This window comes from Trematomus bernacchii, unplaced genomic scaffold, assembly GCF_902827165.1.
Source record: "Trematomus bernacchii unplaced genomic scaffold, fTreBer1.1, whole genome shotgun sequence".
Lineage (NCBI taxonomy): Eukaryota > Metazoa > Chordata > Actinopteri > Perciformes > Nototheniidae > Trematomus > Trematomus bernacchii.
In genome coordinates, this window is record NW_022987631.1 from 707,295 (window position 1) to 723,333 (window position 16,039).

At 43.8% G+C, this 16,039-nt stretch overlaps 2 protein-coding genes across 2 annotated transcripts in view; one reads left to right on the forward strand and one right to left on the reverse strand.

Annotated features, from left to right (window-relative positions):
• srd5a2a (steroid-5-alpha-reductase, alpha polypeptide 2a) overlaps positions 1–1,436 on the reverse strand; it is a 34,002-nt gene extending 32,566 nt beyond the window's left edge. Inside the window, exon 1 of the mRNA XM_034133025.1 lies at positions 839–1,436. Within this exon, the coding sequence (XP_033988916.1) occupies positions 839–1,209 (371 nt within the window). The 5' untranslated portion in view covers positions 1,210–1,436. The remainder of the gene's footprint in view (positions 1–838) is intronic.
• A 4,146-nt stretch (positions 1,437–5,582) lies between these two features.
• Positions 5,583–16,039, forward strand: part of LOC117484592 (CSC1-like protein 2) — a 49,723-nt gene continuing 39,266 nt past the window's right edge. The window contains 4 exon segments of the mRNA XM_034133024.1: positions 5,583–5,862; positions 13,918–14,136; positions 14,608–14,687; positions 15,248–15,283. Coding sequence (XP_033988915.1) covers positions 13,945–14,136; positions 14,608–14,687; positions 15,248–15,283 — 308 coding nt within the window. The 5' untranslated portion in view covers positions 5,583–5,862; positions 13,918–13,944.

Here is a 16,039-nt window from a genome sequence, read left to right on the forward strand (position 1 = left end):
TTACTTCTCTCACGGCATAGTTCACGGCATGGTAGGCGACGACCGACACGATTGTCTGCTCAGTGAGTTCGCTCTTTGGCACAAATCACACCTCATACTCTTTGGCACAAATCACACCTCATACACACACACGGAGGAGATGGCGGAGAGAACGCGCTCCGAGGTGTGGTTAAACTTTACTTGTTCGATGAGGACAATGCTCGTTACCAAAAGTGCAATAAGAGTTTAGCATGTAAGGGCGGTAACACGAGCAATTTGTCTAAACATCTTGTAAAAGTGCACCACATTCAAACGGAGAAATGCACCGGGTTCGACTGTCTTTCTAGTAGCTCTGTAGCCCCATCCACGAGTAACTTTTCCACGTCAGGTGTTATGTATGCTAGCAGTAACACACGGAGTTAACTCAATTATACAAACATGGGCTAATGATTAGAGGTAACTGAGTTATTTATTTTGTTAAAGTTTCAGCTATTCTGTTTACAGTTCTGTCATCACATTATTTAATACGATTTGTTAAAACACTGTTGTTTCTTTTGATGTGAAATATTATGTATTTAATTAAAATAAAAAGCAATGATAGTTTTGTTCACAATTTGTGTTAGTTAGTTTACCTTATTTTTTTCTCCAAAAAAAACGATAAAAGTACTGTTAAAGCCGTGCCTATGTTTTTGTTTTCACTGCTAGTTTATGCTTATGTTCAATTAGTGCATTAACAAATCATTAAAATCATTAATGAAGTTTCAGCTCAGACCCCACGCTTAATAAGTCTCCCCCTGGCCCACCTACATTTCTCCAGGCCCACCCACACAATAATTCCTGGCTACGCCACTGGGCCTACCTGTGGAAGTAGTGCAGCATGAAGGTACAGATCAGCAGGGTGCCTCCGGTTCTCCCCCCGGTTCTCCACCCCTGCTCCCCGGCTCTCCCCCTCTGCTCCCCGGCTCTCCCCCCCTGCTCCCCGGCTCTCCCCCCCTGCTCCCCGGGCAGCAGCAGCAGCATCATCAGCGGCAGCAGCAGAGCCGGAGCCTCCTGCAGGAACCAGGCCAGTCTGGCGGGGCAGCAGCGGCTCCGCGCGGTTCGGTACCGGCCGTAGGGTGTGTGGGTCCGGGTCTGACGGAGCAGGTAGACCGGGCCTCCGAGGACCAGAGCCCAGCTGAGAGAGGACACGGCCGACTCACAGCACTCCATCTCCGGCTGCAGGAACTCCATCTACCGCTGAGGGACTGGGGAGGAGGGAATACAGTAGCCTATGAGAGGGGGGAGCTTAATCTGTTACTCTCCCACAGGTAGGCTAGTTCAAGTATTCAATGTGCAGTACAATGTAGTTCAAGTACTCAAAGTAAATGACTGTGCAAAAAAAGTGCGAAATGACTAAAAATAGATGCAACCACAGAAATGCAGAAAGAGAAGCAAACGAACAAGCAGAGCGTCAGCTGCGACGCTGAAGTTAGCTTCCGATTCAGAGCTTCCTATTCGGCAGTTAAGGGGACAGTTAAGGGGAAAGTTAAGGGACATTAATGTACAGCGCTGAGCGAACAATCCTCCGTGTCTGAACCTCGCTTCTCTTGTTAGGTCATACCCCCCTTCACATGCTAGTTTCGGTCACAATTGACCGGTGTGTTTTGCACAGTGATATCTCTGGAACTCCTTATCCAATTTTGATGGTTGACATCTCATTTGAACAGTCAAAGCAAGTAGAATCAAGGGGTGACAGACAGAATGACACCAGGGGTGGATTTCATATTATTTTTTGCAGTAAGTTCAAAGATAGTGCTTATTTTACATTACTGTATATTATAAAAATGCTTGCCATGTAGGCTGTGTTTACTGGAGATGGAAATGCTTTAGTTAGTGTTGTCGCTGAGATTCTTCCCGTTCCAATGATGTATGGGATGTATTGATTTGATACAAGCAAGCCAGTGTTTCATGTCATGGTCCGGACCCACCGGTGGGCCCATCAAGTTCAGCACTCACTGCACTCACTGTGATGAATATAAAATAAGACACTGATACTGTTTTCCTCAATGAACATTGATTGAAAGAGAAATATACCATAACAGAACGTGTGTGTGTGTGTGTGTGTGTGTGTGTGTGTGTGTGTGTGTGTGTGTGTGTGTGTGTGTGTGTGTGTGTGTGTGTGTGTGTGTGTGTGTGTGTGTGTGTGTGTGTGTGTGTGTGTGTGTGTGTGTGTGTGTGTGTGTGTGTGTGTGTGTGTGTGTGTGTGTGTGTGTGTGTGTGTGTGTGTGTGTGTGTGTGTGTGTGTGTGTGTGTGTGTGTGTGTGTGTGTGTGTGTGTGTGTAATGTGAGTCTGAGTGACTCATTTGAACCTCTCTGAGGGGATTCTGTGGTTTTAAGCATTTCATGTTTCTGATTCTTTTGTTTGTAGCCTTTATTTAACCAGGTGAAAATCCCATTGAGATCAACCATCTCTTTTTCAAGGGAGACCTGCGGTACATTGGTTACACATAAACAACAGAAAACAAAAAGGACATCACAACATAATAACAGGGGTATAAATTAGCAACCTATTCACAGTGACAGGTATCCAATAACATTTCATCCAGCCGTGCTTTAAAATGATGCAAGGGAACATAGTGTTCCAAGTTAGAGGAGCAGCGCACATAAAAGCTTTAGTACCTAGAACAGTCCTAGCACTTGGCACATGTAGAACACATCCTGGGATCTCAGGCAATAGCTACTTGCCACTCTCCGTGAGATCAAGGAGCAGATATAAGTCTGTAGTTTACCCAGCATGGCTTTATATATGAACATGTACCAATGACTGAGCCTCCGTACAGTAAGTGAAGGCAGACCTGCCTTGGCATACAGGGTACAGTGATGAGTAAGTGCTTTACAGTTAGTAACAAATCTCAGAGCACTGTGATAGGCGGCATCTAACCTTTCCAGGTAATGGGCAGGTGCATTCATATACAGCAAATCACCATAGTCCAGCACAGGTCAAAAGGTCACAGAGCCTTTTTCTGGCTTCAAAAGTCTTTTATTCTGAAGCAAATCAGAGAAAATTATTTTAAAAAATCATAAAATTGTCATTATTAATGATCCCCCTGCAGAAACGTGGCCAAGACGCAGGAGAACACGTCGATGGAACTGTCGGTGTCGGCGAGTTCTCTGGTGACTGCCTGGTGTGTCAGGGCTTTTAAAGGTCACCTATCATGCTATTTGTAGGCAATAGCATAGGTCTCAGATATATACAAATATATAAAAAACATGTCTGAAGTGTTTTGCTCCAAACACCAAACAGATCACCCATTCTAGCCATGCCTCATATCCCTCTATTTCACTTCCTGTTTCTAAAGTGCTGATTTGGGTATAAAGCTTTAAAAAGGAGGGGGCTGAGCTCATGGGGGACCCGGCAGCTACCGTCTAAACTAAATACTGCCGTGATGAAACGCCATATCATGGATTATCAAGGATTGTCTCTGAAACAGTATGGAGCTCAAAGGCTTTCTCTCTTGCCGGTTATACCACAAGGTGAGTTCCTTTTTATTTCCTGCTTCTTCACACACATGCTCTCCAGTACAGGTTAGCTCTGAGTGTTAGCGATGCTAATGTAAACACCGACCATATTACGTCCAAAACAGTCGGGCATTGTTTCTGATAGCAACGTTTCTGATAGGGCCGTGGGTCCACATTTCAGATATTACGTCATATCGGACGCAAATCCAGGCTAAAGACTAAGGGTGACCGAGCCTTTGAGGCGGTGGCCCCAAGGCTTTGGAACAAACTCCCCCAGAGACTAATGGCGCATTTCCACCGCAGGCCTCGCTCGACTTAGTACGGCCTTGTCAGGCCTTGTTAGGCCTTGTTAGGCCCAGCTCACTTTATGGCGCATTTCCATTACAGTTTAGGAACTGGGGTAGTTACTATAGTAACGCAGTGTAGGCGGAGCCGTGACGTCATCTTCAATGAGCACCCCAGAAAAACAACACAGCCGTTAGCTGTTAGCACTCAGAGCTCACAGCTCCTCATATCTGTTCAGAAACTAGACAAAAGTTAAACAAGTACAAACCACAGACTGCCTGTGTCATGGTGAATACAGTCGCTGCTTTATTTATGTCTGTATAGGCCGTTGTTGTGAGTGTGGACGGTCGGAGCATATACTGCGTTAGCTTAGCCAATCTCCATCTAGAAAAACACGCATTTTAAAAGGTTTTTCCCCTGCCGTCTGTCTGCAGACTTGACAAAGCATTAATTCATGGTTTTTACCAACCGGTATCAGTATGTTGTTACTTCATCATTTTGAAACGTGTATTACAATTAAATCACGGTCAAATATGTCCATCTTGTTGTAGTTGTAGCCCCCTTGCCAGCGATTCTCTCTCTAGTTTAGCAAACTCAGCCCGACTCAGCCTGTTTGTTGGCCCCGATAGAACCACGATTTTGTCGGGCCAGAAAAAAGGTGAAAAAGTAGCCCCGGGCCGGAAGTAGGCCAAGTGGAAACGCAACCAAAAACGGGCCCGGCACGACACGGCACGCTTAAACCGCGCTCTGCGCCATGGTGGAAATGCGCCATAAGAGCCTCTGCCTCAATAGAGATTTTTAAGGGGCAGTTAAAGACCCACCTTTTCCGATAGGCCTTTGGGTCGCCGGAGGAGGTGAGTTAGTAGCTGTCTTTCATTGGTGTTTTATCCTATGTTTTATCCTATGTGTTACCTGCTGTGTTTTATGTCTTTTATTCTACATTTTATAGTTGCACTTTGAATTGTGTCCTGTGTACTGTACTGTAAAGCACTTTGTACATTCGTGTTGAGAAGGGTGCTGCTATATAAATAAAGTTTTACTTACTTACTTACTAAATCTGGATCAGCTCCGTTGTTCCCCCGTTTTTAGAGATTTGGGTACGGAGGAAAGAGAGAGGGTTTTATTTTCTGATGCTGCGTGAGTTCCCTGACACACAGGGGACACATCTTTGTATAAAAGACATCAAAAAGTGACTTTTGCATGATAGGTCCCCTTTAAAGATATATTATTATATGTTTAACACAATGATAGTTATTATTGTTTAATGTTTTACTGTAATCAATGTATTATAAAGTATATTAATATAAGTGGAACATATTCCCCATGGTCTGTCTGTGAATACAAAACTCCACAAACATAACACAAGTCAATTATTATATTATAATATTAATAAATGTGAAAAATATGAGTTTAAATGAACCATTATTTTTATTATATCTAATATTTTTGGGAAACATTTCTGTGAATATAATCATCTATAGAAATTATTATTATTTTCTTTTTTAGATTAATATTAGATGTGGAGAATATTTACCATTATTTTATTATATTTAATGTTTATAAAAACATGTTTTTAAATATATCCACCACCATTTCTTCTTTTTACACGTATTTCTATGTACTTTTTAATGAATACTAGATGTGAAGAATATTTCATGTTTGCATTTCTATTAAATAAATCTCGGTGAACAAATAGAGCCCCCGTTAGAGCGGACCTGGAGCGGACTCTGAAGGCTCTGTGGCTCCCCCTGCCGGCGGCTCCGTGCAGCAGCAGCGGCTACTCCTCCCCTCCTTCCCCCGGCAGCAGCAGCTCCTCTCCGGCTTCTATTCCCGGAGACACCGCCTCCATTTTACCCCGACACCCGGAGCAGCAGCACCGACACCCGGCGGAGTGACACGAACCGAACTACTGACCCGGCGGAGGGACTCGTTCTGCGGCGAACCCAACGGCTGGTGCGCGAGACTCCAGTTTTCCCGGGCCTGAATCCCGTTGATGGCGCCTCTGCGGCAACACGGAGGATTTGTGAGGTTTTAACGGTTTTTCTGCGGGGAAAACAGCTCGGTTTAACGGCAGGACGAAGAGGAGGAGGTGGCTAGCAGGTACCGGCTTTACTCTATAATTGGGTTAATTGATGACGGGCTTCGGGCGGTCATAAGACGGCTTTGTTAGATCTGCTGCTCCGGGGAGGAGGGGGGGACAGGCCGCTGCTGCAGCCGCAAAGAAGGGCCTGTCCCCGGCTCTGCCCCCCCCCCCCCGGTAGCAGCATCCATACCGTGAAGGGTTATATAATGTGTGCGCAGAGGACACATCGTCCGGGTCTCAGCCCCACAAACAAGCCTCATCCCCCTGCATCCACCCCCCCGCAGACCCCTCTCTGATGTCGGGCAGATGATCCGGGGGACAGGGTGTCTGGAGCTCCGGGGGATCAGGGGGGGGGGTCTGGTGTCTGTGAGGCCGGACTGCAGGTGCATCAGGGCCGCAGAGCCGGGCAGGAGGGCCGGGGGGGAAACGCATCTCCCAGCAGAGCCCCAAACACAAGGGGAAACTAGCCTTTTATTATAAATATATAACAATAATGTGCTTAATGATGAGATCCATGTCAGAGTCATGATGTGTAAAGTCATGTTTATCAGATAGAAAGTCTTAATGATGAGATTCAGTCAAAATACGAAATAAATATGTTCTTCTAAATGGAGATTATAAGATAAATCAACTTTATGAGATGTACAACAATCACAATTAACATTTAAAAATAGATACAATTCTTATTTAAAAAGATCAAATGAGATTATTATAGAAATAGAAAAATGATTAGATAATATATAAATATGATCTGATATAAGTAATCATTTCTAGATATAGATCCAGAATTAAGACATCAAATATGAGTTTAAGATTTAAATGAACATATAAACACAAAATAAGTCAATCTAGGAATACAAAGAGTAGAAGTATTTTGTGTAAATGCTTGGTGTTTGCAGTAACTACATGATGTGATATCTGTACCTCCTGTGATAGAACACACTGTCTGTATGATTGTGTTGTTGCTGAGTTAGTCATGTTAGTGTTCACTCTGTTGTGAGGCAGAAATAATACTATTGACTTCATTGATCTGACCCGTCCTGATTTACTGTTTTCCATTGGTCCTTGAACGCCTCAGGGTTGATTGGAGACATTAAGCAGAAAGTTCCCAACATAAATCTTTACTAACATGTTTAAAATAACAAATATTTAACAAAAAGTGTCTGAGCGTTATTTAAGTAGATTAAAGAGGCCGTATTGTTCCCTGTAGTGTGTTCTCTATATACAAACACCTCCATTGGACTCCTTACTTCCGGAACATAGTGACATCACAATGTAACACTCGCAATCCTATTGGCTAGAGGAGTCTTTTTAAAGTAGAGATTCTACATACTGATATACACCTGAACATCAGCAGGAGAGGACTCTTTAAAGTAGAGACACTACATACTGATATACACCTGAACATCAGCAGGAGAGGACTCTTTAAAGTAGAGACACTACATACTGATATACACCTGAACATGAGCAGGAGAGGACTCTTTAAAGTAGAGACACTACATACTGATATACACCTGAACATCAGCAGGAGAGGACTCTTTAAAGTAGAGACACTACATACTGATATACACCTGAACATGAGCAGGAGAGGACTCTTTAAAGTAGAGACACTACATACTGATATACACCTGAACATCAGCAGGAGAGGACTCTTTAAAGTAGAGACATTACATACTGATATACACCTGCACATCAGCAGGAGAGGACTCTTTAAAGTAGAGACACTACATACTGATATACACCTGAACATCAGCAGGAGAGGACTCTTTAAAGTAGAGACATTACATACTGATATACACCTGCACATCAGCAGGAGAGGACTCTTTAAAGTAGAGACACTACATACTGATATACACCTGAACATCAGCAGGAGAGGACTCTTTAAAGTAGAGACACTACATACTGATATACACCTGAACATCAGCAGGAGAGGACTCTTTAAAGTAGAGACACTACATACTGATATACACCTGAACATCAGCAGGAGAGGACTCTTTAAAGTAGAGACACTACATACTGATATACACCTGAACATCAGCAGGAGAGGACTCTTTAAAGTAGAGACACTACACACTGATATACACCTGAACATCAGCAGGAGAGGACTCTTTAAAGTAGAGACACTACATACTGATATACACCTGAACATCAGCAGGAGAGGACTCTTTAAAGTAGAGACACTACATACTGATATACACCTGAACATCAGCAGGAGAGGACTCTTTAAATAGAATTAACAGAGACTATTAAAGCCACTTTGCTTTGTAGTCCATTAGAAATAGGACCACAATTCCCAGAGAGACATTTCTCCATCGTTAAAACGGAAACCTCAAAACACTCTGAGCTTTATTATTAATTCATTTAAATACATTTATCTGATATTTCTTGGTTTCTGTAACATAGTTTCTTGGTTGAATGAGTAGAGACAACTCTTATTGTGAAAAACCACAGAAACACAACTGTGAGTAAAGCAAACAACATGCTGTAAATGTCTGCATGTTTAACAATAATATCTATAAATATATAGCTTTTTATGTATATGAGCAGGGTTTGACTAAACAACAACGTGACTAAACAACAAGGTGACTAAACAACAACGTGACTAAACAACAACGTGACTAAACAACAAGGTGACTAAACAACAAGGTGACTAAACAACAACGTGACGTCGGAGCTCCGTAGAAACCAAGCTGTCTCTGCGTCTGACGCTCTGTTTGATACTCAGATTTCTGGAGTCGTTATACCGTCTTTGAAGAACAGACATGTTGTTTTCTGGGATCACTTTAACATTTTACGAGGAAATATCTGCATTTTGGTTTGAGGGTGCACGCCGAGAGTGAGAGGGCGCAGAGCCTGTTGACCGGCTTAGACTAAACACTGATGTGTGTATATATATATATATATATATATATACACACGTGCAGTGTTTCCCCTAGGTTTACTGCTTTGGGGGGGTGCGGGGGGGTGGCTTTGGGATATTTAAAAAAAAAAATCCTCTGGAGCAGAGAGAGGAGCTGTGGATTATTGTTATTGATGAATGCATCAGTGTTTCTTAGGGTCAACAACTCACAACTTAAAATGAAAGCGTTTAGTTTATTTAATAAAAGAGCACATGTTCAATGTGAAAAGTGACAGTAGATATAGATTAGTTGCAATTTGGTGCTATATATATTAAAAAAAAAATAATAATTATTAAAAAAAAAAAAAATGTAACACCTTGAATTTCAGGGGGGGCTCCGTTGGCGGGGCTCCGTTGGCGGGGCTCCGTTGGCGGGGCTCCGTTGGCGGGGCTCCGTTGGCGGGGCGCAGCGCCCCTCCAAGACAATGGTAGGGGAAACACTGACGTGTATAACATATATTGAGTTTCCTCACGTGGAAGATGGAGTTATCTTCACCTGAAGAAGCTGCAGTCAGAGGATTTAAAGCAATAATTGATTATGAAGATAGCCAGTGATTAGCGTTTGTTGTGAACAGGAAACACTGATGTGAAGTCATGAGGAACCTTTATTGACTAAAAGATCATCTGAGGTTTGAAAGTCTAGTTTGGCTCTCGTCAATATTTATCTTCAATAACAAGTCTCCTGTTGGACTCGTGGAGTTTCTTCTGTCTTTGGGTTTCTCCTAAACTCAACAGAAGTCAGCATTACATCATCCCTTTGCATATTCAAACATGACATGTCAGAAAACAAATAACTGTGTTAATGTCCGTGATGAAGTGGGGGGGTTAACAGGGTTCTTTGTTATAAAAACATCCGTCTGTTATGTTTACGCTGCAGGCGCCGAAGACGAGGCCTATCTTTAGAAACGCTTCTACGCTTCTCTAAAGAAACTGCAGGAGCAAGTCAAACCCAGAATACTGACAGAAACAAAGGAAGTCAGAAATATGATTTATTATGAGACATTAGCTCCTTCAGACAATGCTCATTAAATATGAATACAAAGCAAGAGAAACAAAGACATTACACAAAGGAAGGTACATCATGGATAAAATATGAAATACCATTCTAAAATGTATAATAACAATTATATAAATATATTAAAAAATATATATAATAATAAAATAATATAAATATATAATACAAAAATATAAATTATATATTTATAATGAAATAATAGAAATGTATAATAAAATACTATATATTTGAGGTAGGCTGGTGTACAGAATTTGAAATGCAAAATAAATGTAAACAGGTTTTACAGTGAGATTACTTTTGAAATTATAATATATATTTAATGTGTTTAATATTTAATACAGAGGACTGAGGCATGCTGGGAAATGTAGTCCGCTGAAACACAGACGCTCCCATCACTGCCGCTGCATCTTCTGTGATCTTGTTTATGATTTAATTATACTTCAACATTTCTTAAGTTGTTTTAGCACATTTTGTGATAAAGACAAAAATTCAATTAAAGGTGGGGTAGGTCAGTTTGAGAAACCGGCCCGAGATACACTTGTTGTTATATTCCATGGAATGCTCTTAACATCCCGATAGCAATGAATATCTGAAGCGCTTTGACAATAAATCCATAAATAAATCATCACCTGTGGAAGCTGTAGTACTGTAAAAAGCACGACCAATCATCTGAGCCGGCCCGGCTGAAATAACTGGATGGCCTACCTGCCTGTCAGCCTTCCATCGGGGCACAAACTTATCTGGTGCCCTCATTGGTCATGTGCGCGTTCGTGTGTGTTGGAGGAGGGGCTCTGTAAGGAAGTGGCAGATTTGTTCCGGCTGTGTATTTTCAAATTCTAGCGCACTCGAGCCGGTTTCTCAAACTTACCTACCCCACCTTTAATGTGTTGCTTAAAATAATGCTTCTGCATACAGTATGTGACACTGTGAGTGTTGCACGGCCAGATACGGCTCAAGAAGCTGTCTCAGATAAGGAAATATGAGATACATTATGATGTGATATGAATTAGCGATGCCAGCGATTATTCGATTATTCGAATATTCGTTACAGTCTCCATAATCGAAGATTATTTTTAAAATTCGATTTTATTTATATATTTTTTTATTAATATTTATGTTTTTCTTTTTTTTCCTGGTTTGGTTTCAACCAAAATATAGACTAATAATAGTAATAGTATTAATAATTGTCAATGACCATTGATCACACCACCAGTTTGTTTTACTGTAAACTTGGAGGAAGCCAGCAGCGCAGGCTGCGCAGAGTGCTGACTGCTTGCCGGCCGTCTTTCCTGCAACGGCAGTTTTTCTGTATTTCCTTTCTCCTGTAATATGACTTGATCGCTTTAAACTCCGCACACGGAGCTCTGATTGGTCAGCAGGCGGTGCTTTCACTGAGTTGATCTCTTATCTCACAGACAGGCCTCGTGGTGTCCGTAGGCTTGCCCTCACTGTCAGAGCTACAATACTTCCACATTTCGCTTCTGGCGTCTTTTTTGTCAACAAGCCGAGGCGCAGCGGCAGTTGCACTCCCACTTGCAGCTTCTCGTTTTCTCACATGCTCTGGCAGCTAGCGCGTGCACGAGAGAGGGGAGGCACTTAGAGTGTGCACGAGAGAGGGGAGGCACTTAGAGTGTGCACGAGAGAGGGGAGGCACTTAGAGTGTGCACGAGAGAGGGGAGGCACTTAGAGCGTGCTTGAGAGGGGAGGCACTAATGGCGCATTTCCATTGCAGCGCGTAGCTCGCTTTAAGCGTGCCGTGTCGTGCCGTCCCCTTTTTTGGTTGTGCTTCCACTAGGCCTCGTTCCGGCGCGGCACGGCGCGGGGCCACTTTTTCCCCTCTTTTCTGGCCCTAGAAAATTGTGGTTCTATCGGGGCCAACAAACAGGGCTGAGTCGGGCTGAGTATGCTAAACTAGAGAGAGGAGCGCTGGCAAGAGGGCTAGAACTACAACAAGATGGACATATTTGACCGTGATTTAATTGTAATACACGTTTCTAAATGATGAAGTAACAACATACTGATACCGGTTAGTAAAAACCATGAATTAATGCTTTGTCAAGTCTGCAGACAGACGGCAGGGGAAAAACCTTTTAAAATGCGTGTTTTTCTAGATGGAGATTGGCTAAGCTAACGCAGTATATGCTCCGACCGTCCACACTCACAACAACGGCCTATACAGACATAAATAAAGCAGCGACTGTATTCACCATGACACAGACAGTCTGTGGTTTGTACTTGTTTAACTTTTGTCCAGTTTCTGAACATATATAAGGAGCTGTGAGCTCTGAGTGCTAACAGCTAACGGCTGTGTTGTGTTTCTGGAGTTCTCATTGAAGATGACGTCACGGCTCCGCCTACACTGCGTTACTATAGTAACTACCCCAGTTCCTAAACTGTAATGGAAGCGCAGCATGAAGTGAGTCGGCCCTGTTAAGGCCCAACGCGGCCAAGCCGTACCGAGCCGTACCGAGTGTGGCCGAGGCCGACCGTGTAGTGGAAATGCGCCATTAGAGCGTGCTTGAGAGGGGAGGCACTTAGAGCGTGCTTGAGAGGGGAGGGGCTGCAGGCACGGCTGCAGGGAGTGGAAGCAGAGCGCTGAACACACACGGCTCTTATTAAAACAGCGCTTTCTCACCAGAGTACTTTTCCCCGTCATTCTTAAAGTACCGATACTAATGAAACGGAGGAATCGTAACGTTTTTAACGGCAGGGTATCACGGTACCTTTCAAGTATCGGTACACCGTGCAACACTAGTCTGCATACATTACTATTACAACAAATGTGTTCATTTTCTTCATTATTAGTCGATTTCTTTGGACGAATGCTCTTGGGCCAGTGGTTACAGTGGTGGGGCCAGTGGTTACAGTGGTGGGGCCAGTGGTTACAGTGGTGGGGCCAGTGGTTACAGTGGTTACAGTGGTGGGGCCAGTGGTTACAGTGGTGGGGCCAGTGGTTACAGTGGTGGGGCCAGTGGTTACAGTGGTGGGGCCAGTGGTTACAGTGGTGGGGCCAGTGATCATACAATTCCACCGGCCCGGAGCGAGCTTCAAGTCTGCCTACTATCATGGGCCACTTCTGATTGGTTAACAATGGCTGGTACATGTAGAGCACAGCACTTCTGATTGGTGTGGATGACTGACACACAAGAAGAACAAAAAATGGCAGGCTATGCGATTTGATAATTGCATCATTTCAAATCGCGATTTCGATTAATCGTTGAGCCCTATACTACACACTGTACCACACACACCTACACACTGTACCACACTGTACCACACACACCTACACACTCTACCACACACACCTACACACTGTACCACACTGTACCACACACACCTACACACTGTACCACACACACCTACACACTGTACCACACTGTACCACACACACCTACACACTGTACCACACACACCTACACACTGTACCACACTGTACCACACACACCTACACACTGTACCACACACACCTACACACTGTACCACACTGTACCACACACACCTACACACTGTACCACACACACCTACACACTGTACCACACTGTACCACACACACCTACACACTGTACCACACACACCTACACACTGTACCACACACACCTACACACTGTACCACACTGTACCACACACACCTACACACTGTACCACACTGTACCAACCACACACACCTACACACTGTACCACACACACCTACACACTGTACCACACACACCTACACACTGTACCACACACACCTACACACTGTACCACACTGTACCACACACACCTACACACTGTACCACACTGTACCAACCACACACACACACACACACACACACACACACACACACACACACACACACACACACACACACACACAGCTCCTAAAGCATATCATCAGGCTACAGCCGTTGTGTATTTTATTTTGTGAAGCACTAAATGGTTTTAGAAACATCTGGACTCTTAGTTTGTAGATATCTACTAAACTAAAGCAAAGAGAGTAGGCCTGTTACACTGAGTGATATATATGATACACACTGCTCTGCTTTCTGCACGGACCTCACAGCTCCTCCGAGTCACTACCGGAGGACCGAGGATTCGAGGAGTCGAGGAGGGGAAATTAGAAAAATGAGAAAGGGCCCAGGTGTTTCATTCGTTGACTCCCTGTCTCCCCCCTCACAGGTTCCCTGCCAGGATGCTGCACTGAGCATGCTCAGAGCGCTGATCGTTGCCATGGTGATGTACGGAGGGGGGGGGCAGGCGTGCACCGGGGAGAACTGCTCCGCTAACAGCGAGTCCAAAGATTACTGCTATTCTGCCCGGATACGCAGCACCGTGCTGCAGGGGCTGCCCTTTGGGGGGGTGCCCACTGTGCTGGCTCTGGATTTCATGTGCTTCCTGGTGAGAGACACACACACACACACACACACACACACGCACACACAGACACACACACACACACAGACAGACAGACAGACACACAGACACAGACAGACAGACACACAGACACAGACACAGACAGACAGACAGACACATACACAGACAGACACACACAGACACAGACACACAGACACAGACACACACACACAGACAGACAGACACATACACAGACAGACACACACACACACAGCTAGACAGACACACACACACAGACACACACACACAGACACACACACACAGACAGACACACAGACACACACACAGACAGACAGACACAGACAGACAGACACACACACACACACACACAGACACATACAGACACACACACACAGACAGACAGACACATACACAGACAGACACACACACACACACATGAAGAGGTTTGAATCTGACTGACAGGAAGCTCTCCCTCCTCTTCCTCCTCCTCTTCAGGTGCTGCTCTTCGTCTTCTCCATCCTGAGGAAGGTAGCGTGGGATTATGGCCGCCTGGCGCTGGTCACTGACGCCGACAGGTAAACACACCTGGTGCTTTGTCCTCTGATATTCAACTGTTTACAATTAAGATTCTAGGTTTTTATTCTTATCCACCCAAAAACATGATGCCTAACCTCAATGAACATCATGTGACCAACATCTGGCTCTGAGCACTGTGAGCCATGTTCATGCTCAACTCTCTGACTGACTCTGCTGTATCATCATATGCACAGTAGCTACAGTGTAGTTATGGCGATGGAAATCTGAGGTCCCAAACTAATTAAGCTTCAGTTTAAAGAAACACTGAGAAAGACGTTCTCTGAGAAGTTTAGTGTTTGGAGCAAAACACTTCATAGACATGTTTTTTATTTATCTGTATATATCTGAGACCCATTATATATACCTTAAAATAGCATGATAGGAGACCTTTAAGGTTATGTGATGAATATACGAAAAACGTGAGATTTACATATACAATAACAAATCTTGGAAATTCTCCAAAAAAAGGTTAATTTACAAGAAAAAGTCATGTTTGTTGTGTTTCACCAGATGTTAATAAAGTTTATTTGTTGTGAGTGACTGTGTTCTTCCCCTGAAGACTGAAGCAGCGTTTCAGCGAGGACGAGCGGGAATAGTACGTTGCTGCTCCGCCATGTTTGGTTTGTCCTAACGACTTCCTCTGGTTCATTAACAGGAGCTGCTCTCTGATTGGTGCACTAACTCCTCCTCTAACTCCTTTCTCCTTCTTCTTCGTTGGTACAGGGGTTACTGGTGCTACCTCTCTGGTTGTATGAAGGTGATCAGTGCCACATGTAGAGATGAGGGTCTGATATCTGAGTTAAACATCAAGTGATCAGGAGAGAGTGCTGCCCCCTACAGGCAGGGAGGGAGCAGCAGTACACACACTGCGTACTGAAGTACACACTTTGCTACCTAGAGTGTGTACTCAGTGTAGAGTACTTTAAGTAGGTAAAAGTACTCTTTCTGCAGAACGCTAACTTTATTTATCTGACACCTTTGCGGTAGTCGACAAATTACATTTTTTGTTTTCAATTAATTTAGTTTGATTGAACTAATAGATTTTAAAAAATGGGAAATAATAAATATTGAAGCGTGTGGCACTAATCACCTCTCATACACCATCAACACTGGTGTGTGTGTGGGGGGTGTGTGGGTCTGGATCACTGTCTGTTGGCAAATGTTACGCTAACAGATGTGGTGCTAACATTTTAGGCTAACGTGTGATGCTAACAGATGTGGTGCTAACATTTGATGCTTACTGATGTGGTGCTAACAGCTGTTAGGCTAACATGCGATGCTAACCCTGCTCCCACACTTTGCTTCATTTGATACGTAACGTCAGCCGGCGGCGAGACAGAGATAACTATGA